This window comes from Halichoeres trimaculatus, unplaced genomic scaffold (assembly GCF_033239565.1).
Source record: "Halichoeres trimaculatus isolate MK-OKI-2021-1 unplaced genomic scaffold, fHalTri1.1 fHalTri1_scaffold_11, whole genome shotgun sequence".
NCBI lineage: Eukaryota > Metazoa > Chordata > Actinopteri > Labriformes > Labridae > Halichoeres > Halichoeres trimaculatus.
The window spans coordinates 20,193,664-20,219,174 of record NW_027437189.1 but is presented as its reverse complement, the minus strand read 5'-3'; the positions used below and the strand labels follow the sequence as shown (position 1 = coordinate 20,219,174).

At 39.8% G+C, this 25,511-nt stretch overlaps 4 protein-coding genes across 11 annotated transcripts in view; all 4 read left to right on the top strand.

The window, feature by feature from the left end:
* The first annotated feature begins 1,416 nt into the window (after window positions 1-1,416).
* On the top strand, window positions 1,417-4,206 carry rbp7a (retinol binding protein 7a, cellular). Its single transcript, XM_074681514.1, has 4 exons — window positions 1,417-2,899; window positions 3,175-3,353; window positions 3,467-3,568; window positions 3,695-4,206. Exons 1-4 carry the CDS (start codon window positions 2,827-2,829, stop codon window positions 3,752-3,754), a joined length of 414 nt encoding a protein of 137 aa, XP_074537615.1. The 5' UTR covers window positions 1,417-2,826; the 3' UTR covers window positions 3,755-4,206.
* A 601-nt stretch (window positions 4,207-4,807) lies between these two features.
* ube4b (ubiquitination factor E4B, UFD2 homolog (S. cerevisiae)) lies at window positions 4,808-23,520 on the top strand. The gene is made up of 27 exons (XM_074681291.1): window positions 4,808-5,150; window positions 6,372-6,591; window positions 8,816-8,951; window positions 9,268-9,355; window positions 9,685-9,829; window positions 9,953-10,178; window positions 13,666-13,807; window positions 14,104-14,204; window positions 14,388-14,502; window positions 14,827-14,910; window positions 15,209-15,265; window positions 15,378-15,494; window positions 15,696-15,794; window positions 15,880-15,993; window positions 16,275-16,473; window positions 16,647-16,785; window positions 16,870-16,969; window positions 17,156-17,283; window positions 17,427-17,525; window positions 17,765-18,000; window positions 18,133-18,259; window positions 18,386-18,530; window positions 19,033-19,167; window positions 19,291-19,482; window positions 20,133-20,307; window positions 22,089-22,235; window positions 22,412-23,520. The coding sequence occupies exons 1-27, from the start codon at window positions 5,127-5,129 to the stop codon at window positions 22,474-22,476; spliced, it is 3,555 nt and encodes a 1,184-aa protein (XP_074537392.1). The 5' UTR covers window positions 4,808-5,126; the 3' UTR covers window positions 22,477-23,520.
* On the top strand, window positions 10,193-13,632 carry LOC141799157 (uncharacterized). Its single transcript, XM_074681292.1, has 2 exons — window positions 10,193-10,862; window positions 12,172-13,632. The coding sequence occupies exons 1-2, from the start codon at window positions 10,342-10,344 to the stop codon at window positions 12,464-12,466; spliced, it is 816 nt and encodes a 271-aa protein (XP_074537393.1). The 5' UTR covers window positions 10,193-10,341; the 3' UTR covers window positions 12,467-13,632.
* Window positions 23,521-24,443: 923 nt separating the features above from the next.
* kif1b (kinesin family member 1B) overlaps window positions 24,444-25,511 on the top strand; it is a 57,358-nt gene continuing 56,290 nt past the window's right edge. For all 8 annotated transcript variants that reach the window (XM_074681016.1, XM_074681011.1, XM_074681015.1 and 5 more), the window contains exon 1: window positions 24,444-24,704. The gene's annotated coding sequence lies outside the window, so the exon portion shown is untranslated. The remainder of the gene's footprint in view (window positions 24,705-25,511) is intronic.

The following is a 25,511-nucleotide window of genomic DNA, read 5'->3' as shown; positions in this document are numbered from 1 at the left end:
CTGTGGTGCATAAATGTTCGTGCAACCAGTGATAGAAATGCACTGAGGCTGTGACACTGAACCTCTGTGTGCATTTTGAACCTGATCCAACACTACACAAGAGAGATATAGTTTTTAATGAAGCAGCCAAAAGGGTCAACTTTGACAGTCATTTCTAGCCACGGCCATTGACGTAGCAAAAATCAGTTTGGAAGGTATCATTGTCAGTGTGTGTAGATTACACAAGCCAAGTTTGGAGTTGATCTGATGAAAAACCAAAGAATTGTTGCATTTCGTCTGAGGCGAAAAATTGTCAAAATCCGATGTTTACGGGCAAATAGCGAAGTTCCTGTTCGGAATTGACTATGGTCATAATACAATTTTTTGTAGGTCTTGGCATGCTTGTTATGCCTACCAAATTTCAGGCCTGTAGCTCAAAGTAGCCGGGGGGCTAAAAATCTTGAGCCCCTGGGTGGCGCTATGGAGCATTAATGTTAATGCAAATAATGATAGAAACAGAATCGGCATGTGACAGTGAACACGTTTGTGAATTTTAGTCTTGATCCAACTTTGTACAGGAGAGCTATTAAGATTTTCAAAAAGTAGCAAAATGGTCAACTTCGGCGGTCATTTGTGGCCCCGCCCAAAAAAATTATAACAATCTTTTAATAACTTTTTGTCTTTAATATGTGTTGTTCACACAGGCCAAGTTTGGAGTTGATCTGTGAAAAAACCTAGGACTAGTTCGTTCAAATACGTACCCTATGAACGCATTTTTTGCCAATTTCAGGCCATTTCCACTAGGGGGCGCTGTACTTTCTGGTGAAAATAATTACATGGCTGCGTCCGGGACGCAACACTGAGTATGTGTGTCCGTTTTCGTGCATATCGGAAAAAGTTGAGGAAATGCCGAACTTTGAGCCCATGTCGTAGCCACGCCCATCAAGATAGAAACAATCTTTTAATAACTTTTAATCTTCACTGTGGATTGTATACACATGCAAAGTTTGGAGTTGATAAGCCAAAAACCCTAGGACAAGTTCGTTCAAATACGTAGCCCAAAACTGCTAAATTTCGACGTTTAGGTGCAATTAGCGAAGTTCGTGTTCGGAATTCCCAAAAGTCGTAAGAGACTTTTTTGTTTGGCTGGGCATGCTTGTTATGTGTGCAAAATTTCAGGGCTGTAGCTCAATGTCGGCCCAGGGGCTGCAGTTTTAAGCCACTAGGGGGCGCTATGGCACGTTCATTTTTGTGCAAGTTGCAGATTCATAAATTTTTCACCAGGTTTAAATTTTGGGCACACGCGCGTTCACGTTTATTTCAAGTGAAAGGCACGCAATTTTTGGGGAAAGGCGCGAACGGAAGAAGAATAATAATAATCGCAAGGGTTTCAATAGGGCTTTCGCCCCCGGTTCCCGGGGCTCGGGCCCTAAATAAGATTTGGTTTTTTTTTTTTTTTTTTGCTGCATTTTCCTCGGCACATATAAGCTCACCTCATTTTATTCATATATTGCTTATCTAGAGCAAGATCCTTCCATACCCTTTTTTTCTGTAAAAGGAAGCTTCAAATACACAAAGTCTTTGTTACAGAATGGAAAATAGGGGTGTGATTTTTATTTGCTAGAAATCAAATAAACAACTCTTTATTTTCCATCTTTATGGGCTGTTGATTTTTATGATACCATTATCACACAGATTAACTGTTAAAAAGTTCTTGAATAAGCCCTTTCCTTGTCAGTGCAATGCTGGTTGTGAAGTTGAGGGTTAACTTGTCTTTCAGGAAATTACAGCTGAAGTGAGACGTTGTGAGATCTCTGTGTTGAAATGAATGCTTAAGTAATTGCATCACATCACATCACATCACATGGTTATCAGTATCAGTGCCGATTGTTATTACCTTTAGTTTGTGTGATAGTATTAAACGATTTCATCAAATAGATTAATTTACACCATTTTAAGTTTAAGCAGCTCAGTGCAAGTTAAAGGGCAGAAGCTTTGGTTTAATTGCATTGCATAAATGATCAGTGGTGATTATCAAAAGTTAAATAATACCTGCATCATTACAGAAAGCATATATAAAGGGTTCAGGGGATAACATCTGTAACATGTTTGTCTGCAGTAAATCATGAACTGCTGACCTGATTTCTGCTTAGGGGATGTCCTGAGGAGGAAACAGTACCTCATTGATGGACAACATGCATGTGGTTTGTTTTCTTTTAAAACTGGCTGCCATTTCTTTTTGCACTGCATACCTTACTACAAATGTCATTATTGTTTTCCATCCACAGTTAGAGACAGATGAAAGTAAGACTTCAGTGCACACAAATGTCTTGTAGGAATTTGCAGTTTTAAGAAACTGTTTTGGATTAGCATATGGTTTTTAGTTTATCTTTAGGCTTTTATTGCAGAACTTAAAAGGTATTAAATGCAATAGGTATGTGAACATCACTTTAGTTAAGTAATAAATCACAGTCAAGATGGATTATCTTCTCTAAATAATGATATCCCCAAAGGCTGATGTCCACATTCTGCCTTGTGCGAGTCCATGCATGGACAGATTGGTTGTCACTGTTGGACACCCAGGGGGGGAATTTTGGAAGTGTTCAGTAGTTTTACAGCTGCGCTGCAGGACCAGTCTGACCCGTCTGTCGTTCCCTCTGCACCCTGGCACTGATGCACCTCCCTCAGCCTTACACATACTCAGGTGACAGTGGGTGAGTTGGAGGCGCACCTTCTTGAAAACACACAAAACAGCCTTTCTCAGAAGCTTCACAGTGCTCAGAAGCCCTCTGGTTGAAGGATTACACTCCATCTACTCACATCTCTGGAAAAAAGACAGCTATCAAAATGCCAGCCAGCCTCTGTGGTACATGGGACCTCATCAGCAGTGTCAACTTTGAAGGCTACATGATCGCTCTGGGTAAATCCTGCACTTTCCCCTCTTTAATCTAACAATGTTGGTAAATGTGTTATTTATTTAAACCTCTGTTGCACTCAAATTTTGGAAAATGCATTCAAAGAAAATCTCCAGCACTTCAACAAAAAGCTCAATGAGTGAAAAATATAGTCACACTATGCTTTTGCAGCAGGGCTATTTATGGTACGCAGAGGTCTGTGTGCACAAGGGAATGTGTTTGTAGAATTGCACATGATTTTCTCTACACATTTAATTTACCTATTGTTCTACTGGTTCAGGTATTAGTCCTTCCCTGCGAAAAATTGCTCTAAAGCTAAAGTTTAAGAAGATCATTGAACAGCAAGGGGACCAATTCAAGATCAAGACCACCAGCACCTTTCGGAACTACACTATCTCCTTTAGAGTGGGTCAGGAGTTTGCAGAGTTCACCAAGGGACTAGACAACAGACATGTCAAGGTGAGGATCAACAGCTGATGGCACAGAATAAGATGTTAAATATCATAAATGCAAACAAATGAATGCAAGGGATGTCAGATTCTGTGATTTTTTTTTCCATGTGAAATGCGCAGTCCCTAGTAAAATGGGAGGGGAGTAAACTGGTGTGTGAACAGACTGGAGAAAAGAAGAACCGAGGCTGGGCTCACTGGATTGAGGAGGACAAGCTTCATCTGGTAAACACTATATATACCCACTGCAGAAGCACACAAAACTATTTTTAACTTGCTACCTATAACTTGCATATTACTTTTTAAATAATATTTATATAACATTTATTTACCTATCTTTTGTCACATCAGGAGATGTACTGTGAGGGAGAAGTCTGCAAGCAGATCTATAAGAAGAATGTGAATGAGTGAAGCGTGGCAACAACCCATATTGACGTTTTTGTATGATGGAGCACATAATGTGTCACTACAGTCAAAACCCTGAAAAGATAACCAGATTAAAATTATTTTTTATTGTGGTTTTCAAACTTTCAAGTGTATACGCAGGGTTTGAATTAACACCACTAGGTGGCATCAGTGTTTTACTTTTGTCAGACACTTAGCTCCTCTTGTTTGGTACTCAGAGATGCTTGGCCTTGGACAGATAAAGAAAAAAAAGAACATTCTGCCAAATTTTTGGTGCCTGTCAGCTGGCTGAACAGACTGTCTCTTCAAATTCTTCAAATCTTAGATTTACTGGATGAATTTGAGGTACCATGTTTTTGTGCACTGGCTTCTACTATTCATTTGGTTGAGATGTTTATAGAAAACTTTATCCTTTATTCTTGTAAACATACATATGTAACAACTGTACTTCAGATGGGATTGGGATATGCATGAAACAGAGTTTTATTGGAATTTTGTAAATTATTTGTATTGCCTATAATAAAATATCTGAAAAATGTGAACAAAATAACTGGTTTTAGATCAAATCATTTTTCCTCAACAAGAAACATTTATTCATCTAACTACTTTTGATTCCCCTTACTCAAACATATCTTGTGTCATTTCTCATCGTCTCATGTTAGAGAACGTTTATGTAGAATATATAAGTGAGTCAGTAGTATGATGAGCAGAGGCTCGTATTTGTAAACAAAGATAATCTACCATCAATAGCTGTTTGAAATTATTGGCTCTGTCAATTAATATGAACCTATAAAGCAGCTTTAAACTTTTTCAAACGACCTTGCCTGCTCCCTTGGCTTGTTGTTGCCAATGAGTTTACCATGTAACAGGGTAATGGAAACATGAGCATCGGTCTGTTTTTAAAATATATTTTTGGATACATTGGCTGGCACAATATATAGTCCTGTACACAACGAAACAGACAAAAAGTGACACAATAATTAGTTTAAAATAATTAGCTTTAATCATAATTATTATTAGTCCATTGTGCGTACAAAGTGAAGATTCACACCTCCCCCAGTAGCCCTAGTAGTCACGTGACAGTGTGTAGAACCAAAATGGCCGCTGTTGTATTTTGACGTATGATAGCTAGCTACTTTTCTTTTTGTTTCATTCTTGGTAGAAAAATAGCAAACTCGAGTCTTGCTGGGGGAATTGTGTCTTTCCATCGTCCGTGTACCCGTGCCCTAATTTTTAACTGGAAGACAATCAAGAGTGACACTTATTTGTTTGACGAGTTAGACTATGCATATTTAGCTCCAATAGAAGCTAGCTAGCTGGCTCTGGCTGGCACACATTAACGCTGTTGAAAGTAAAATAGCTAGCTAACTTAGCAGCGATGGAGGAGTTGAGCGCAGATGAGGTAAGGTGACAATGGAAAATGGCTATAACATCTTTTGGGAGCTTACGCATTCTTGTTTTTAATTAACCAAGCATTTTTTGTCTTATACGTGTCCATGCTTTTCCTTTGTACACCATGAGAAATGGTCTTAAGAATTGCTAAGCTAGCCTACTTGCTCCTGGAGCTGCTTCTGAGGCTAGCTTAGTCTGAATACAAGAAAAGCATCCGCGATATAATTTAGCCCGGCACCGGTATACATAGGTCAATGTAACATACTTCAAACTACAACATATTTATTGAGGAGAGTCACATTGAAAGGAGTAAATTTAGAATCAATTTATTTGTGGTTCGTTTGACCCTGTCTCCGGTGCTAGTTTGATTCTGATTTTTTTTTTTGCCTCACTGTAATGCTAACGAGCTAACCTCAAAGCTAGAGGCTTTGCACAAACTGGCCTTTGGATAGCATACTTTGAACATATTTCTTAATAGTTTACAAAAATGCTTATAAAAGTTTTCATCAGGTTAATTCGTGTTTCTCTGCGCTGTATTTTGACAACTTAATGATATCATACGTTTGGTCCCCTTCCTTGATTTGGTGTTTCTTTCCTTCGGGGGGGCTATATGACAGTTGCTAATGTTGTTTTGCTAACAGACAAAAATTAGCCTGCGAGACGACTCAGCATAAAAAACACACCGGGCCACCATTGTGCAACCAACTGTGGGCCGCCTGAGTGGTCACGGAGCTGTCTTTAAAAACCGCAGCAATAACACCTAAGACAAATATTTCTTTTGCGTTGTACCTGTAATCGGCCATTCGGTCAAATCACAATAGACTATGCTGTTGATTTACAGAGGCTCAGGTGTTCAGCTGACTTGCAAGTTGTAACTTAGTTCATACTGTTGGTCGTATTGTATTTATTCAGCATTCAGTCTTTTAGCGAAAGACTTTGTCATTCATGAATATGTTTTACAAATTAATCTCTGCTTTATATTTTTCTCCTTTTGGTGGTGGTGATCAGAAACAGCTGTTAATGGCTTTGACTTTATAAACTTACTTTCCTTATCACATTCAGATTGTGCCAGACACTTACCCAGGAAGATTATAACTAATGTTTTCATTTATTGGCAAATACACGTTTTGATATTATTTTAAAGGTACATCCTTGTATCATTAAGGGCAATATATTAAACAGTTTTAATACCTTTTTTGAAAATTCAAAGTCTCTGGTGTTTTCATCTAAGATTCGCAGAAGGCGACTGGCACGACTGGCAGGGGGACAGACATCACAGCCCAGCACCCCTCTCAGCACACCCCTGACATCCCCACAGAGAGAAACTCCCCCTGGACCGCTCCCTGGACCCTCAGGTGCCACACCTCAGCCCCTGCCACCAGCTGCCTCTCAATCATTGGGTCTAAATGTCAACAGTGGTACCCCTGCCACATCCCCTATGGGCACTTCTGGTAAGAACAAAATGATTTTTGTACGTTTTGTAATGTATTCAGCCTATCAACCTACACCAAAGAATGCATTTTGGAAAGATCTTGTTATTTAGGTGTGATATGAACCAGAGGTCAAGATCCAGTTAAGAATTTTTCAAGTTGCTTCTGAAGCGATATTGTTTTCAACATCTTTTCTGAGCTGAAGTTCCACTCTGTCACTCTGCAAAACTAACGGTCTGTAAGGCTTTGAAGAGAAACAGCCTTGTGCAACGCTAAAAGAGACCTTTGTATACATTATGTCAAAGACCCTGTACAACATCAACACAAACAATGGCAAATTGTTGTAATCAACTGTATCCCCGTTTGACTCAGTACTCCGGCCTGGACACAGGAAATTGTGCCTTTGGGTAACTGTGCTCAAAAAAGGACATCACTGTTGAGCTATGTGTGGATACAGGAACAGTTTGTCAGCATTGTTCAAAAGTAATCACATGCACTGTTCAGTGTCTTTGAAATAACATGCAAACAATCTTTAGGCTGAATGGAGTTACTGAAAAAAATTGTGTGCATTTGGGACAGCAAGTCTTAGTGCTATGTGCCCTGAAATTGAACAAAGATATGATCATGTAAAAATCTAGATGTAAGTGTAGGTCAGTGTTTCCTTTCAGCTATTGGCTCAGTTTGTGCACGTTGGTGGATTAGTGTTAAATCTTTTGAAGATATTGCAAAGATTTTGGTTTTGACCTAGTTTGCTTATTGCTCAGATGAGCCTCTTTGCTTTAGCCTGATATGAGTATATTTGGCTTTGTTGGTATATCTCAGAAAAGAGCATGCAGTATAGTGACAGGAACTTGGGGAAAAACTCATCGAAACACACAGACACTTTGTGCCTTTTACTGAAAGTGAAAACCAATTTTTTTTTGGATTATTTTGTGGCTTATTTCTTCATTTTCACCTTTGATTAAAGGCACAATCTATTTTCCGCTTCTTTTTTCCCCAGTGGTTTATATATTGTTGTGGGATAACTGCTTTGTGATTTTTTTCATCATATTAATTAAAAATATTTGATAATATTTGTTTGTATACATACATTAATGTTAATAACAAACTGAGCCAAACTGGAACTTCAGCTCATTGTTACTTGGTTAATTCTGCAATGTCTGAAAGAGCAGCATGGCTTAGGCATGGACTATACATTTTTTAATCTGCTGCACAGGTATCTGCAAAATGAAAATTATATCTACACTCTTTACATCTGTTTATATATTTTTTTCTTTTCTTAAAGTAATTTTTTTATCCCTTTTATTGAAAGGAAAGGACAGTGGATAGAGCAGGAAGCAGGGTGAGAGTGGTGGGTTACATGCAGAAAGCAAGCTGCACTCAAACCCCGCCTGTGTCCCATGAGGGTCAGCCTCATGGGACACACAACCTAAACTTCTAGGTCATACCAGCGCTTCTGTGTGTTCATGTTTATAATTGTTCAATATGTTGACAACACTTTTAAATTGGGGATAAATTCAGAATGGAAACAAAAATGTGATCACTGATGGTTTTAAAGATGGCTTTACTGTACAAGAAATGGACTGGTGAGGAAAGCTCTGAAGCAGCGTTGTAGCTGAAACACTGTAAGGGCATTTTAACAGTGTAAACCTGAGCACTTGAGCTGTAAAAGTGAACAAACACAGTATCAAGTAAGCAGTGTCTCCTAGTGTTAGGCTTTTGTTACTTTGTACTTGTAATGAGCATGAACAGCCATTTAATTACCCTTATGAAGCTGACTACAACAATCCAGCCAAGCCAAGTTTATGCTTGTACGCGTAATCAGTTGAAATTGAAATTGAAACAAAACTGATGTCCTTGGAAAGTCCCTAATCAACTTCTTGTACACAATCCCAGACACATAACATTAACTCTTTAAAAACTTACGTTATGGCCCATGCTTATTTCTCCAAGAGGGGTTGATAAAGTTGTCTGAATCTGAATTAAGCATAATTTAAACCATAATGTATTTAGAGGGATAAAATCACCATAGATATACAGTAAATCAGGAACAGAAATGATGTACAAAACCTTAGACATGCCAGCTAAAACATAAATCAACCGTTTTAGATTTTTTGAGGTGAAGTGTAAAAGATCAAACTTTACCTGTGGATAAATCCTGCGTATTTGGCTGCTCTTCAGCAGAGCTTTCACATCAGAAACTTGTGTTTTCTTCTCTAAGGTTTGTATTGTTTTGCATTTGCAGGGGTGGCATACGGTAGTCAGAGCAGTGAGGGTGTGAGCTCCCTCTCCAGCTCCCCCTCCAACAGCCTTGAGACTCAGTCCCAGAGCTTGTCCCGGTCACAGAGCATGGACATTGACACTGCCTCCTGTGAAAAGAGGTAAAAGTTTCTATGATAGCATATTTCCCATCCCAGCCTGGAAAACTTTCTAGATATTTATTTTTTAACTATATGCAGTTGAAGATTGATTTATAGCCATTAAATGTATTGCTCTGTTGACAGGTTTTAATATTTCAATTCAAAAAAATACAATGAAGCATGGATGCTGTGTCTTTTGAACATTTGTAGCCATGGTTGAAATGTTTATTTCATTTCTCGTTCTGAGACAAATCTTCATTCAGATCTTTAAGGTTTTGGTTTTAACATTGTCTGCCTTTGTTAAAGAGACTTGCTGAGCTTTGTGATGCTTTTCTAGCATGTCCCAGGTGGATGTTGACTCAGGGATCGAGAACATGGAGGTGGAGGACAGTGATCGCAGGGAAAAGAGGAACTTGACTGAAAAGGTATTTTGCAATTAACGTCTTTAAAATGACGTTTGTCCTTATGAGTGTTTCAGCCTGGGTTACTTTACTTCTTCATCTTCAGAACAAATAAGTCTTAAATTGGTAACTTTAAGAGTCTTTGCATTTACAAAAAGTTGACTAATGATTTCTACAAACAAAATTCTAGTTTCATTTTCATTAAAGGCATGTAGTTGTTGCTAAACCATCTTGGAGCCAGATTGAATATGGTGATGTGTGTGTCAAGGCTGCATCGTTTATCCAATTATTTTGTCTGTAAATGGCAGTGGATTATAGGTAAATTCTCACTGTTCCTTTTCTCTGCAACCCAGGAAACCTCTACGAATTCAGATGTCTCAGAAGAACAGGCTCTGCAGCTCATTTGTAAGATCCTCCGCGTATCGTGGAAGGAGCAGGACAGAGATGTCATCTTTCTCCCTTCACTGGCTGCAGAGTTCCAGCAGAACCCTAAAGATGGTACGTCACTGAGTGATGTCTGAATACAGGCTATGTGGCGCTGTGGAAATCACAGATTTGGCCATATGTTACAGATGTCTGCATTATAAAACTTAGGTTTCGTCTTTTCTTTTGCCTCTCCAGTATACTCTGACTTCAAAGATCTGATCGGCCAGATCCTTATGGAAGTCTTAATGATGTCCACACAGTCACGTGTTCACAACCCCTTTGCCAGCTTAACCGCCACCTCTCAGCCAATTGCAGCAGCCAAATCCCCGGACCACCGTCTGACGCTGGTGCAGCCCTCCAGCCAAGGTGGCAGCCCCATGGGCCCCAGTGCAGGATCCTTTGGAGCCAGCTCTCTGTCAAGGCAAGTACCATGAGTCAGTTCCACGAGCTGCTGCTGCTGTGTTACTCAGGCAGACATTGCAAGCCTGGATAACTCCAGCTGAAATCTGTGCTGTCAATATTCTGTTGGTGTCAAGAGTTGAACCTGTCATTGGTCATTTGTACATTTTCAACATTGTTGCTGGATGAGTTTTGCCAATCATTGTCTCAATGTTGTCCACAGTCTTTACGGGTGTTGTAGTTCTCAACCAGAGGCACTGAGTGCATCCAAGAGGTCTACTCCTTCTCTCACCTCCCCTACCACACCCTCTGTACCTTGTACACCCTCGACCCCACAGTTTATTGTCCCTCCTAGCCCACCTGTTACTGCTACTCCCAGACACACACTCAACCCCCCCTCTGCCCCCATGCCCATCTCACAGCGCTATCGGCCTTACTCTGTCACCTCTCCTTTGGGGGTCCCTTCCCCTACCAGTCCTGGTTTGAGAGCCTTTAGTTTCTTTGGACCCTCTCCTGGTTCCACAGGCCCATCTGTCCCTCCAAACACCCCTGTCCCTGTACCACCAGCAAGCCCTCAATCCCTGTCCCTGAGCTCCCCTAGGGCTCACAACCCTCCCTCAACCACTACCACCCCATCTGCAGTCCCCCCCTCTCCCAGAACACATGCTCGACAGGCTGCCTTTGCTGCCAGGATTCCACCATCTAGGTATCTTCTGTGTTATTAGCATGTCAGCGTGCGATGCTCATGCATCAATAATACTAAAACCTTAATTTTTGTGAAACAGCAGATTTAAGGCTGTGTTAATGCAAAGTCTCTATGCCTGATTTTATTCCAGCTGTTTTTTCTTACGAGTGGTTTTACACACATTTTGGTGCTGTCAAACTTACCCACAAACTGCTGTAGTTGACTTGACTAAGCATGCTCTAAGCTCCAGACTAGTCACTGTAGAGTTGGTGAACAGATTCATATTTCAACATCTCTGTGCTTTAACATCTTGTGTCTTACAATATAAACTAGATAACATGTCACTGTGCTAGGGATGTCCCGATGTTACATTTTCACTTCCGATACGATACCAATACTGCAGCATTGAGTACTGGCCGATACCGATATTAATCCGATACGATATCAGCATTAAACATGCATACTTTTATTACTTATTATGTAGTATGTCTGTCATGTTAGAAAAGGCTTAATTAAGTGATATTATTCAAAGAACAGTAGTCAGCAACAGTAGGTATGAGGAAAAACTGACCCATTTATTATTAACCAATGGGTAACAGAAATTTTAACATTAAACATAAAAAATACTAGTAATTGAATAAAATAAAGAATAAATTAGAAGACCCAGAAAATAACCTAAATTAATCAAATAAAAATAACAGGAGCGGAGTCTGGAATGGACTGCTTGTATCGGAGTGCTGATATCGGAGATTTTAGATGCATTCCGATACGATACCGATATTTGATTTTTGCCGATATCGGACTGATATCGGATATTAACATCGGACTGGGACACCTCTACACTGTGCATTGGTGCAGACGTTCCAGTTGTAAGTGTTAATTAGTTATCAATATTAATGACGCTTGTTTCTAACATATATTATTTTAAAACGTATAACTTTTTTGTATACGAAATAGCAGATCAGTCTAACATTTTTAGGTTGCCTACTTTGCAAGAAGAATGTTTCTTGACATAATATTTGGCTTATGCATCTGCATTGACTTGTTTGGGAGTAGTTGTATGAGTGATTGGGACACCTGGTCCAGTTTTCAGTTGAAAAATGCAGACAAAAATATGAATAGCTTAAAGTATTCTTCAAGCAAACATGCATGCAGCCCTTAAGCATCCTTTCCTTTGTGCTTTCCTTTCTCACATTGATTTTTGTGACTTGTTACTATTCCTTATTTATCTTATTTTCCACCCACTTTCTGTCTCCTTGTGTTTGCACATTATCCTTTTTCTTCCGATCTTTCCCTCACTCTTCTGTTGTCTACTTCCTCGTCATGTTAGCCCCTTGTCGCTCCTGTTCTTTGCCCTCTCTGACATGTCTCAGGGCAGCAGTGATGAAGAATCTGAGGAAGAAGAGGATTTTGCACGTGTTCAATTTGGGTCCAGGTACACAGCTGCACGATGTGTGCATTTGTGTGTGCTTGCTCAGTTACAAGTCCACTGCATGTTCCAGTGGCAGTACCCAGAAGGCTTAGCACTAACTGCACACATTGATGTATTAGATTGTAAAGAACATGTCCCTGAGTTACGTAAGGTTCTGATGCAGACCACGTCACGGTATTTTAGTTCAGGATAAAGCAAATTCACTTGATGTGGTTAAGTTTGACAACATTACATTTAGAGGTTTATAGTTTGATGATAAGCAGTGCAGCCACTCGTTAGTGGGAGATCAACAATTTTCCTGTCAGTGGTAGATTACACGCATGCTGCGCACTGCAAAGATGGTAAGTGAAAATATGAAGTCTCATTCAGTTTTAATTTAATTTTTTTACATGCCCACCTCTGTTAAGAGGTGTTAAGAGTTAGGTTAAGTTAAGAGTCATGCTGGAACAATGGTGAACTCATAGACAGGTGATAAAAGTAATACTGCAGAGTCAGCATAGATGGAAACTTTATTCTATGGCTTTGTAGGAGTTTTAGGTGAGGCTTGATTCGTGAATAATTTCTTCTTCTTTTTATTTAGAAAAATAATGAATTATACTGTTTTTGATATGAGATACAATGTGAATCATACTGATTTAAATTCTTAATGAAAAAAGTAAAAGAACTTCATACAGAACGAATCATAGTAACAAATAGATATTGAGTACTCCCTGAAAAACAAAAGGAAGTATCTGCATTTTTAAGTAAAGCAAAAATATTGGAGTGGAGTGTTTCATTTCAGCATTTTCAATAAGATACTTTGGCTTAAATGGTCAATTCTGTTTCCCTTTTAGGACTAGATATCTTAAATAGGGGCATGAGTTTGGTTGTTCTGCTCAGTTTCTTGCAAAGTGGTCTTTAAAATAAACCTCAAAAAGAATAGTAACAAAATTAAGCTCTGAAAAAAAAACCTGGTACGATATATTTGCAATACTATCTATCTACTATCTATCCTGCATTGCCTGTGTTTGTTGGATAAATAATATGTTAAAACTTTGGCGGAGGATTTTGTTGCTTGAAGCGACTCACACACGTTTTGTGTTTACAGCTGAACACTAACGACAGTTTGAACAATTTTGTCAGTTAATTGTGCTAAGCTGAGTCTAATATAAGCCTCAAATGTGCGCCTAATGGGTCTTGAATAATTTTCATTTTTGCTTTCTGATGTTTCCAATACTGTGTTTTTGAAATGCTTTCACTAATGACTTACAGTTTGTTTCTTTCAGGATTCCTTAAGGCTGGGTTTGAGTTTGTGAACAATTCATTCATGACTATGTTTGATTCTAAAGGAGACCTCTGTGTTTTTATCTCTTTTTTGAACACTTTTTGTCTGTGTTTCACTTTCTTGTTTAGTCTTGGTGCATGTGGAGGGTCGATGTCCTGTGACGCAGCCAGTGACCGCTTCACCATTGAAACTTGCAAAGAGACAGAGATGCTGAACTACCTCATTGAGCGTTTTGACAGTGTTGGCATGGAGGAGAGGAAAGCCCCCAAGGTAAAAGTAACAGCTCTGGTATACCAATGATCACTCTTTTGGTAACAACTAGAAAGATCTTTTCAGCCTTACCACCATGTCTAAACTGATTACAAAATATCCAGAGGACAGAGGAACAGCGTGTACTAACTGACTAGCTGCAGGCCAGATGGTCTGGAAATGAGCAGAGATTTTCTTGTCAAAGAACTCTGTATTTAACCGAGTCTGGAAAGAGTTGGTGTGAAGATTACAGCTTACACATTATCACACCTATAACCGTCCTCTTCCCTTCTGAATCCCTTCTGTCTCTCTTCTAGATGTGTAGCCAACCAAATGTCAGCCAGCTTCTCAGCAACATTCGCTCTCAGTGTATTTCCAATGTTGCCCTGGTCCTGCAAGGCACCCTGACCCAGCCACGGTACGTCTGAACCTGCCACATACTGTGACAAATTGGCTTGTTTTGTTCTATGGCTTTTTATATTTTTGTGGTATTCTGTCCTCTTCTTTGAGTTAGAGTCCCCATAGCAACCACTCTTTCACCTTGGTATTAGAGACATTATTCATATATTTTGAGCAGTGTTTCTCTGTGTTCTGCGTGTAGGAGTCCTCTGGAGCAGTCTTTGCTCGTACCATATATGCTGTGTCGGAACCTTCCTTATGGCTTTATTCAGGAGCTGGTGCGCATCACTCACCAGGAGGAAGAAGTGTTCAGACAGGTGGGGAACATGGCTGTCTTTCTACGTTTATATTTACAGAAAATCACCTTAACACTTTCCTATTGACTACATTTAGGTGATGGAGAGGCATTAAATTAATCAGTCTCTTTTAATAAAAAGGAATAAATGAGGTAGCATTTCACTGTGTTGCTTTGTTTGGAGTGATACAAGATCAAGAGGTTACTCTACAGCATCTTCAAATTGATTAAGATTCTGCAATTAATCAAGAAAAAATATAGATATTGGGAACACTTGGTGTCAATGTTGGCTGGAAATGCAATTATTGAAGCTGTCAGGGTTTTGATTCATTTTTTTCTTTTTCAGATCTTCATTCCCATCCTCCATGGTCTGGCTCTTGCAGTGAAAGAATGTTCCTTTGATAGTGACAACTTTAAATTTCCCCTCATGGTAAGGAAATGGCCTGTCCTTTGCTGTAATAACAGGAAGGAGTCCCTGCATTAAAATGATAAACAGGTCTGCAGGGCCCAGTGAGATGGCTAGATAACTTCACTTACACAGCAAATGTAAAACGTTACTAGACATGCTGCAGTATATTAATAAACTCATCATCAAGCTGTCTAAATCTTACAGTGGCTGTTGAGCTGATTTATAATATTCATACTCTATAATGCTTTTTACCTAGAAAGAAAAACCAATGGACACTTTCATTCAAGTGTTTTCTTTTTATCCTGTTTTGCTTGTACAGGCATTAGCTGAGCTCTGTGAAATCAAGTTTGGTAAGACTCATCCAGTGTGTAATTTGGTAAGTACTCAGTTAAATTACCCAGCAACACTTATGTTGATGTTGATGCTGTTAAGCTCTCAATTTAAGCAGTAAAATAGATTCCATCCATCAAGTTTATCCTTTTGTGCAGGTAACGTCGCTGCCCCTCTGGTGTCCCAAACCTCTGAGCCCTGGTTGTGGAAGAGAGATCCAGAGGTTGTCCTACTTAGGAGCCTTCTTCAGCCTCTCTGTGTTTTCTGAGGATGATGTGAGTTTTCAGAGCAGTTAAAAAAATAAATGTTAATTAGCAGCATTATTTGCAATACACAATTTACTCTGCATTCAAGGCTGTGCTACAGACTGAAAAGTGCCTCCAAATCAGAGAGCAAAGACAGTGATCTTGCCAAAACAAAGAGCAGATATTTTTTCAGAGATTAATGAGTAAGTTTTCTTAACTGTTTTCCTTTAGACCAAAGTAGGAGACAAGTATTTCTCTGGCCCAGCCATCACCATGGAGAACACACGAGTCGTAAGCCAGTCATTGCAGCACTACTTGGAGTCAGCGAGGGTGAGTCTTGACTTTATAATGGCTCACATAGAGGGCTGACGCTTTTACATGAAATATTGTGTTAATGAGTGCTTTTCTTTTTAAGGGTGACTTGTTCAAAATTCTCCATAACATCCTACTAAATGGAGAAACCCGTGAGTCAGCTCTGAATTACATGGCAGCTTTAGTCAACTACAATGTGAAGAAAGCTCAGATGCAGGTATGTTACTGAAGTTACTTATGTGTTCTCCTTTTAACTAAGCCAATTTCAGTGTTGCTCACATACATGTTCACATAGTTTAATTCCTTTATTTCCATTAAGTTTTAATAAGATTGGACAAAAAAGCAGAATTATGTTCTTCTGTTGTGTTCTAAGGGACTCATTGTTCTGCACCTGTATAAAATTACTCAGTTTTATCTCTAATAGATGTTTTCAAATAAAACTGCTGTCTTTTGTTACATGGATTTCTAATCTGTCTCAATCTGCCTTTTCTCTCTCAGACGGATGATAAGTTAGTGTCTACAGACGGCTTTATGCTCAACTTTTTATGGGTGCTGCAGCAGCTGAGCATGAAGATCAAACTGGAGACAGTGGACCCTTACTATATTTTCCATCCACGTTGTCGCCTTGCTGTCAGCCCAGAGGAAACTCGTCTGAAAGCCACCATGGAGGAGCTCAAAAGCTGGATGACTGAACTGCGTAAGTGAGCACAAGTAAAGATAAACAGCTTGGTTATAATGAATACCATGAAGATACTGTAAAAATATACACAACTTGTTGATTATTATCTATACCAAATGATAAACAAAAATAATGATTAAAAAAACACAAACCACAACAATAAATTAATTTTGTCTGTTCACATCGACTAGATGAAGATCCTACCAAGTTCTCAGAGCCCAAGTTCCCTACTGAGTGCTTCTTCTTGACGCTGCACACCCACCACCTGTCCATCCTGCCTGGCTGCAGGCGCTACATTCGCAGGTTGCGAGCCATCCGTGAACTCAACAGGTACACACTCACAAACACACACACACCCTCAGTCCCTTTCTTTGGGGCATGCATGCTCACTCCAAGTGTTTTTTTATTTGTTAGGACTGTGGAGGAGCTGAAGAACAGTGAAAGCCAATGGAAAGATTCTCCTCTTGCTAGCAGACACAGAGAGATGCTGAAGCGATGCAAAACCCAGCTGAAGGTGAGTTTAACATTGTTGTAAAGGCACAAACAATTCTGTCATAAATACTATGCTAAGAGAGTGGCCCTGCCTGTACTCGCCACCCAGTTTACTGAGCTATTCCTGCAATGCTGAAGACGCAGGATCCTATGACAGAACATATTTGTTTAGATGTGATCTAAACTATGTGTGACTTTGTCCTGTCAGAAACTGGTGCGAGCCAAAGCTTGTGCTGACGTGGGCCTTCTGGATGAAAACCTGCTGCGCAGATGTCTGCAGTTCTACAGCACTGTCATTCAGCTCATTCTCCGCATGGTGGATCCTGCCTACCCTAAGTGAGTCTCTCTACCCCTGACTGGCCATGTTGCTTTTTGTCATTTTATTTATGTAAATCGAATTGTCATCACACAAGGTCCTTTTGTCTTTGCTTCTTCCTTATAAGTCAACATGTATTTCCATCTTTTTCTATTTACCACAGCATTACCTTGCCACTTAACCCTGAGATTCCCAAAAGCTTTGCTGCTTTGCCAGAGTTCTACATCGAAGATGTGGCTGAGTTTCTGCTTTTTGTTGTGCAGTAAGTGTGTAGTTTTGTCTTGAGCTGGTTTTATAGGTCATCTATGTCTCACTATTGAATTTATTTTAGATTGTAGTAGAAACTACAAGACCTTATAAGCAGATTTATACACATTATGTGATCATTTTTGTGCTTCAAATGATTCTCTGAATCTGTGAAGAATCCACGGAAAGAAGTAAGAACAAGCTGCTTTGGGCCTCTTCCTCCACTTTATTCCTTCTTCTTTTTTCGTCGTACAGGTATTCTCCCCAGGTTTTATATGAGCCGTGTGTGCAGGACATTGTCACCTTCTTGGTCGTGTTCATCTGCAGCCAGAACTACATCAGGAATCCCTACCTTATTGCCAAGTTGGTTGAGGTGCTGTTTGTCACCAACCCTGCTGTACAGCCTCGTACTCAGAGATTCTCAGAAATGATGGAGAACCACCCGTTGTCCGTCAAACAGCTGGTCCCTGCACTCATGAAATTCTACACTGGTGGGTGCTTAAATTTCAGAGCTCACATAGATTTTCATGCACAGAATGCCTGTTTTTTTTGTCTTGGTACAGCTGATGCTTTCCTTTTCTCAAGTGTTATTTTTCAACTTGAAATGTTTTTTCTCTTGTCAGATGTTGAGCATACTGGCGCCACCAGCGAGTTCTATGACAAGTTCACTATACGGTACCACATCAGCACTATCTTCAAGAGTCTCTGGCAAAACCTTGCCCACCATGGAACCTTTATGGAGGAATTCAAGTGAGTTTCATGACAAACTGTGTTCACAATGTACGAAATGTCAGTTAATATCAGTGGCTGTCTGACATGGACCCATTGTAACCTGAAATTCTTTTTAATTTTGTTTTCTGCTTACCCCCCTTCTAGCTCTGGCAAGCAGTTTGTGCGTTACATCAACATGCTGATAAATGACACCACCTTCTTGTTAGACGAGAGCCTGGAATCCCTGAAGCGTATCCACGAAGTCCAAGAGGAGATGAAGAACAAAGAGCAGTGGGAACAGCTGCCCAGGGTCAGTGCTCGGCATCAAAGGGTTTTGGTTTTCTATTCCTTGATATCAGACATTAAAAATAATTTATTGTGGCAATAAAACAGTGAATTGAAAATAAAACAAAAGCAGTGAGGATTTGACTTTCGGGGCATTAAGATATCCCGTCATATAAAAAGTAAGCAACAATATGTGCTCCCTCCCAAAAAAATGCTGTGCAATACATGCCATCGGAAATGCTGGTTGTCCAGCTGCTCTGGCTTTCACTTTCTCTCTCCTTAAACTCTGTTTCTCCTAACTGTTCACTTTGGAGATGGAATTAGCCTTAATTGATGGACGTGTCTTTGTCACAGGACAGCTGAAAAAATTAAAGTTGTAAAACGAAATGATTACACCAGGGTTCTTGCTGAAGACAGGGAACAATATGAACTTACTCAGATTTATGCAGAGCTATGACACCTGGCTGAATGTGACTTGCAGATTTGGCTACAATAGCATGTGACTATGTTTCCATGAAAACTTTCAGGAGCAGCAGCAGAGCCGCCAGTCCCAGCTGACTCAGGATGAACGGGTGTCTCGCTCTTATCTGGCTCTGGCCACAGAGACGGTTGAAATGTTCCACATCCTTACCAAGCAGGTCCAGAAGCCTTTCCTCAGGCCTGTGAGTACTGATGCCCCGATGGGTCATTTCAAAAACCTGATATGATTCAAAGATATAATTTTCTACATTATGGTGCAACCTAAACTTGATAAACATTTCTATACTGTTCCTTTCCCAATGCAGGAGCTTGGACCTCGTTTAGCTGCAATGCTGAATTTTAACCTCCAGCAGCTCTGTGGGCCTAAGTGTCGTGATCTGAAGGTGGAGAACCCTGAGAAGTACGGCTTTGAGCCCAAGAAGTTGCTAGACCAGCTAACTGACATCTACCTGCAGCTTGACTGTGCCCGCTTTGCGAAGGCTATTGCAGATGACCAGGTTCGTGCTGAAGTTTCCAGTTGATCAAATTACAGCATTTAACATCTTATTACATTGTTTTGCACGCTTTGTCACACATGATAAACACATCTTGAAAAATAATGGTCATGAGATAAAGCGTCAGGGATTTGAGATCATATCATTTATCGTAAAACTGCCTCTAAGCCACCAGCATGAATCCTCTCTTCTACTTTGTGAATGAAAAACAGTGTTTCAGCAAGTGTTCAAGAGGTCATGCCATGAACATAATTACCCACACACCCTCAGATAAATCGAACAAGACAGAACTTTATTTCATTAAAGTGTTAAAGATGAAATTCTTTAACATTTACTGTGTTGTTACACAACACAGCTTGCTGTACCATCTTTCATGACATGGTAGTGAAATACACTCCATTTCTGTCACTGGACTTTAGCACTACAGCCTATCTCCTTCATTCCACTATTTGGTTTTTAGATTCCATCCAAGTTTCTCTGATATATTTTTTCTATTGTAATTCATTTTTTCATGTTGTCATGCAGAATTTATTCCCCGTAGGATGGAAGCAAGAAGCAGCAGATGATGCAGTGTGGAAGCATTTTTGTGTTGTAAGTCACAGCCCCCTCTTTCAGCGTCCTAATAAATATTCCCTCTTTTTGTTCTTTTGCAGAGGTCATATAGCCGCGAGCTCTTTGAAGAGGTGATATCAAAGATGAGAAAGGCTGGTATCAAGTCGTCTATTGCCATTGAGAAATTTAAGCTGCTTTTAGAGAAGGTTGAAGAAATAGTCGCCAAGAACTCCCAGTCAGAAATGGACTACAGTGACGCACCAGATGAGTTCAAAGGTGTGTGTTTGTGTGTGTGTGCATGTTTTAAACATACTTGCAAACTGGTTTATCCAACTTTGTTTGAGAAGCAGGACCTTCTTTTTCCTCATCTCCAAACCCAAACCAAAGTGACATATTCAAGATCACATTAAACATGAAAGTTTTAAAGTTTACACACTTTTTGTGGTTAATTTATCTACGTCTTTAAAGTTGCTGAACTTTTAGCCCCAAGTCACTTGCGCAAAAATCTAGAGACCTCAGGTCAGCCAGTGCAGACAGACAGGATAGTCATCCTGTGGTGCTGTTAAATTCCAGACATTTGAAGGGGATTTTGCAGCTCTTAGAGGTCATATAGACAGCTCACAGCCAGGCTATCCTATAACCGCAGACTTAATATAATCTAGTAAGAGAACGTGGCCCACATACCTCCTTTGATTTCCAGATATGCCAGCCAGCCCACCACAGTTGATGGGAGTGTGCCATACAGAGGGCTTGAGTATCCGCTTTCCATGTGGTTAAAATCTCCCATGACGGGTTTTATTTTTGCAACTCACAAGTCCTTCTGTAACAACCTCATGGCATTTCAACATAGGGCACACAATCAAAGGCCTCATTGGGTATTTATGGGAGATTTTCTTTACTAGTGTTTTGATATGGGGCAGTAATACTTCTGGAGTACAACATACATTCTACTTAAAGAAGCAGGATGGAACAAGCTCAGGAAGTTGAGGAAATGCCTTACTTAGCTGCAAGAGTGTTAAGTCCATCATTAAATTGTTTTGTTTTAACTGTTTATTTTTTTATTTGATCAGGTCGGAATGATGAATTTAAAAGCCACAGGACAGACCTGTTTGTGGCATACCTCTTTTGTATCTTTGTTTGTGCTGTCAAGTGTTAAAGTGTTAAAAAGTTAATCACATGGTGCTCTGTGATTAATCATGATTAATCACAAACATTTCACGTGGGTCTATAAATAGATAGAATTATTAAAATACTACAATTGACTTGAATTTTGTTTTGAGTAGTGCTGTCAAGGGATTAAAATTTTTAATCAGATTAATCACACGGTTGCTGTAGATATTAGTCATGTTTCATTTTGCATTACCAAACAGACTCGAGAAAGAAGGGAATATTTTTTGCATTTAACATATTTACCTTAATTAACAGTTCATATTAACAAAGAGCTTTGTGTTTCTTGATGTTGCCTTGTTCAATGCACCTTGAGAGGCAACTTGCAAAACCTTTATAAAAACTGTGTCCTCAACGTTATTAATGGGTCTTGAGTTTGTTGCAATCCACTTGGCAATTGTGTCAGTTTGTCTGAGGTGGACTTACTGAGGCCCCAACGTTCCACAAGCTGGGTGACGCATTAGTTGAAGCGCTAGCAGAAAAGAAAACTATTTCCTGCAGAGTGTTCATAATACTTTTTGATGGTCCACCATTCTATCTTTTTTGGGTACTGAAAATGCGTCGCCAGACATTTCAGGGATTTTAGGTCATTCTGTGCAGTAGATGAGGTAATTGAGTTAAAATTTTTAATCTGATAAATCATGATGATAAGATTAATCTGTTTTGACAGCCCTTATCTTTTTGAACAACTCTCGATTCTAATATGTTTTAAAGGAGAATGGGGGACAATAACGTTTGTTCAGAATGTAGGAATAAACAATGAGATTTGTACACTGATGGGCAAATGCTGCTTTACAGCAGCATGCTATTGGAATAATTTGTGGAAGCTTGGTGGTTAATGTTTTCAAAAGTGTTTATTTTTCAACTCAACTTTGACTTTGATGTCATAGACCCTCTTATGGACACACTGATGACTGACCCTGTGATTCTACCCTCTGGAAACATAATGGACCGATCCATCATTCTGCGCCACCTCCTCAACTCACCCACTGATCCCTTCAACAGGCAGCCGCTAACAGAGAGCATGCTGGAGTCAGGTAACCCCACCATGATGCTTTTTGAAACAATTTGTTCTAGAGAGGCAAAAAAGTGAGAACAGCAAAGTAATGTTTGAGCCATTAGATTAATGTCAACTGATCATTTTATAACTTATGTCCAGCTAAGTGACATTCTCTTGTCAGTTTCTCCTAACAAACTTTTTTTTATTTTCCAGTACCTGAATTAAAAGAGAGGATTCACGCCTGGATGAGAGAGAAACAGGGCGGGCGACTTGTCTAAGCAGCCGTCTCTGCCATCATCTGCCCTGTTAACCATCATCAAGGGATCTGTCCAAACCACCTGATTTAAGTCACTACAACCGATGACAAGCAACATTTTGAATGGAAAAAAAAGGAGACCTAAATTGATTTTTATTCGCATTTACCCTTTTTGTCTCAAACCATTATTATGGCTCTCCAAACAAAATATAATAAAGTTAAGACTTTTAAGTTTTTCTCATGAGTTTGTGTATATATATAACAAAATATATACATATATTTAACAAGAGTTAGTTGATGCATTATAATGCTGCAAGTTTCCACCACCAACAGGTTTACCAGCCAGGTGCAAACTGTCACTTCATCGATAATTTTCCTTAATGGTTCTCATTTTGTTTTGTAATACTCTGTATGTTCATTAAAGACTTATGAGGAAGAGGGAAGGGCAGTACTTTTGGGAGAGTGTGGGTGGGTTTGGATAAATTTGCTAGCCCTGAGTTTTCACTATCAAGACTGTGACAGTCATGAACTTGAGTCCACATAATGTGTGCTGGTGTCCTAGAGCTAATGGATGCACAGTTTTGCTTGTAGACAAAGTTCAGACTTGGGAATATCCATTAAGGATGTAGCTTAACGTAAACTAAACCTAAATATCAGCTTCCTTTTGAGTACAGTAGAAAGATAAGCAGTGGTTTACCAACACACAGTATGTTCAGTTGTCCCTCTTGAGTCACATTTTCCCTGCTGACTTTGATGGACTGAATTTACTTCTTGTGTGCATGGCCTCAAGTGCAGTCTCTCCTAAGCGCCTCATGGACAAATTAGCCCTCTTTAGGCGGAATGGAAGGATCATGAGAGAATGTAGCATGACCACAAGTAACACCATCGTAGGAGCACACCATTAAAAGTCTGCTCTTTGGAACCACTGATATCTCACCTCAAGATGGTCTCTTTCAAAAGGCACTGTACCTAACCTGACCTTGCTGACCTTAACTGTACAGGAAATGATTTCCTTAATCCACAAACCTGTTTTGGAAGCTAGGATTTTGAACTGAAATAAATGATGATGCATATTATATTTCTCACTCGTCACTGTTTTTTTTCCTGAGATTGAAGCTTTGTGTTAAAATTTTTTGCTGGTTTATCCTCAAAAGTCTTTTGGAGAGGGAAGTTTGTTTGACTTCATTTTGAAAGGATTAAACAAAAAATGTCTGTGATTATACGTAGTTTGAAAGCTATACCTTCAGTGGTACGTTCAATGTGCAGAGAGATACAATGATACTTCAGGTGTCTCACTAACCATAGTTTTACATATCCCTTAAACATTGTAAATGAGCTGTTGTAGTACGTCACCTCCTGGAATAACATGGCTGTGGAATGTGGTTTCCCAAAAGCAGAAGCGTAGTCGGCCTGTAAATGTAATTAACTAATAGATAAAACCTGCCAGCTGTTAAAACTTGAGTTGTTGGGTAAATCATGATCTTATCTCGGAGTGCATTCCATGAAGAACTGCCCTGAGTTGTAACCCCGGTAGCTCGTTTTCACATTATAAGTAACTTTATCACATACAATTACCTGAAAACTTGGTGAAAATAAAATATTACATACATTACGCACACAAACACCGTAAACGTTTTCCTGGTGTGATTTTACCGACAAGTTATTTAGACGATTAAGTTAATATGGGGAACTGTACAATTGAAGTTCCTATGCATGATACATACTCCATTCACCGCAGGTCGGCGCTCTTTGCGGTGACCCTGTGTGTTGCGGTGGCAGCGGTGCGGGGAGCGGTGGGTAGAAATCCTGCAGTGTGGCGTCACGGTCAAAAAAAAAAGAGACCCCACCCACTTCTGATCCCAAGGCTCATCATTGGTTCTACGACACATTAGTCACCGGTATCTCTTCGTTGATTGGTCCGTCATGCTGTCGGTCAGTGTGCCGTGAGGGAGTTGACGTAATCTCTTCGGTAAATCAAGCCTATCTATCAATTCTTCTTTTCGCTTGTGTGCAGATAGACGTCCTCATTGCTTCTCAACTGGAAAATAACCTCGCCAAGGAGTCACCGGTGCACTCGCAGCTCCATTCAGCGGAGGATACCGCTATAATGGGTGTTCATCGCGAAAGTGGACTTTATAACAGCTTTCGTGCTCACGGATTTAGATAGAAAACAACATTTCTTGACGCCAGCTAGCTAACGTCACTTCTCTCCTCTGTTCTATGGTTTCATCCAACTGAGTGTCTTAAAACGTGAGTCAAAACAGCCAAATTATGTGGTTTTCTCTTTCTGGTGTCATTCTCTCGTGGTGGAAATGTGTACTATGCTCTGGGTTCCCTTTACAGATAATTTTCAGGGGGTTGTTGGTGACTAGAAAGCAGTTGTCTGTATAAGCTAACGTATAGTCACAGACGTGCGAGGTCTAGCAGTGCATCTTCCCGTTAGGTCCTGTATACAACAACGTTTTATATACAAAACAAACTTCCGTTCATTCTGTTAACAGGTATTACATTTTGATTCCTTTGTATGAGCATTGTTTACATAAAAGTTACATTACAGACACCGGAGGAGCTCGTTCGGTCTCATGCGGTTCTCTGATTTGACAGCAGGGGACATTTTATGGAGGCTTACAATTAGAGATCCCAGTCACTTCTAGATGATGGATAAAATATCTATGCGTTAGCGGTTGTTTTGATTTTCCCCATTTCCTTCCAGGCATGTTACATACGGTACAATGCGTCGGGTCTGTGCTGCTTAAACGGACATGAGACTCCTCCTTTTACATTTGACAACATACAACATACAGTATCAGAGGATTAGCCTACTTCCCAACGCTGCCGAATTTAATATTTAAAAAACACAATTTAAGCTCTTTGTCTGCACACAGTGGACACTGTTGGATGTTGCATACAGGCCTCGATCGCTGTCCCGCTGTAGCCTAAGCCAAATTAGGTAGATAGAATATCATGGGCGTATGCTTTAGCAAGTATGGCTGACTGCAAGGACATGGAAAAACATCACATACTGGTCATATGTGGGCCGTGGGTGCGGGATGCACG

Coding starts and splice junctions, on each gene's coding strand:
- rbp7a (XM_074681514.1), top strand. CDS start 2,827: ATGCCAGCCAGCCTCTGTGGTACATGGGACCTCATCAGCAGTGTCAAC. Junction 3,354..3,466: donor TAGACAACAGACATGTCAAG/GTGAGGATCAAC, acceptor TGAAATGCGCAG/TCCCTAGTAAAATGGGAGGG. Junction 3,569..3,694: donor AGGAGGACAAGCTTCATCTG/GTAAACACTATA, acceptor TTGTCACATCAG/GAGATGTACTGTGAGGGAGA.
- ube4b (XM_074681291.1), top strand. CDS start 5,127: ATGGAGGAGTTGAGCGCAGATGAG. Junction 15,266..15,377: donor CTCATCCAGTGTGTAATTTG/GTAAGTACTCAG, acceptor CCTTTTGTGCAG/GTAACGTCGCTGCCCCTCTG. Junction 22,236..22,411: donor AGAGAGCATGCTGGAGTCAG/GTAACCCCACCA, acceptor TTTATTTTCCAG/TACCTGAATTAAAAGAGAGG.
- LOC141799157 (XM_074681292.1), top strand. CDS start 10,342: ATGAGTTTTGCCAATCATTGTCTCAATGTTGTCCACAGTCTTTACGGG. Junction 10,863..12,171: donor GCCAGGATTCCACCATCTAG/GTATCTTCTGTG, acceptor TCGTCATGTTAG/CCCCTTGTCGCTCCTGTTCT.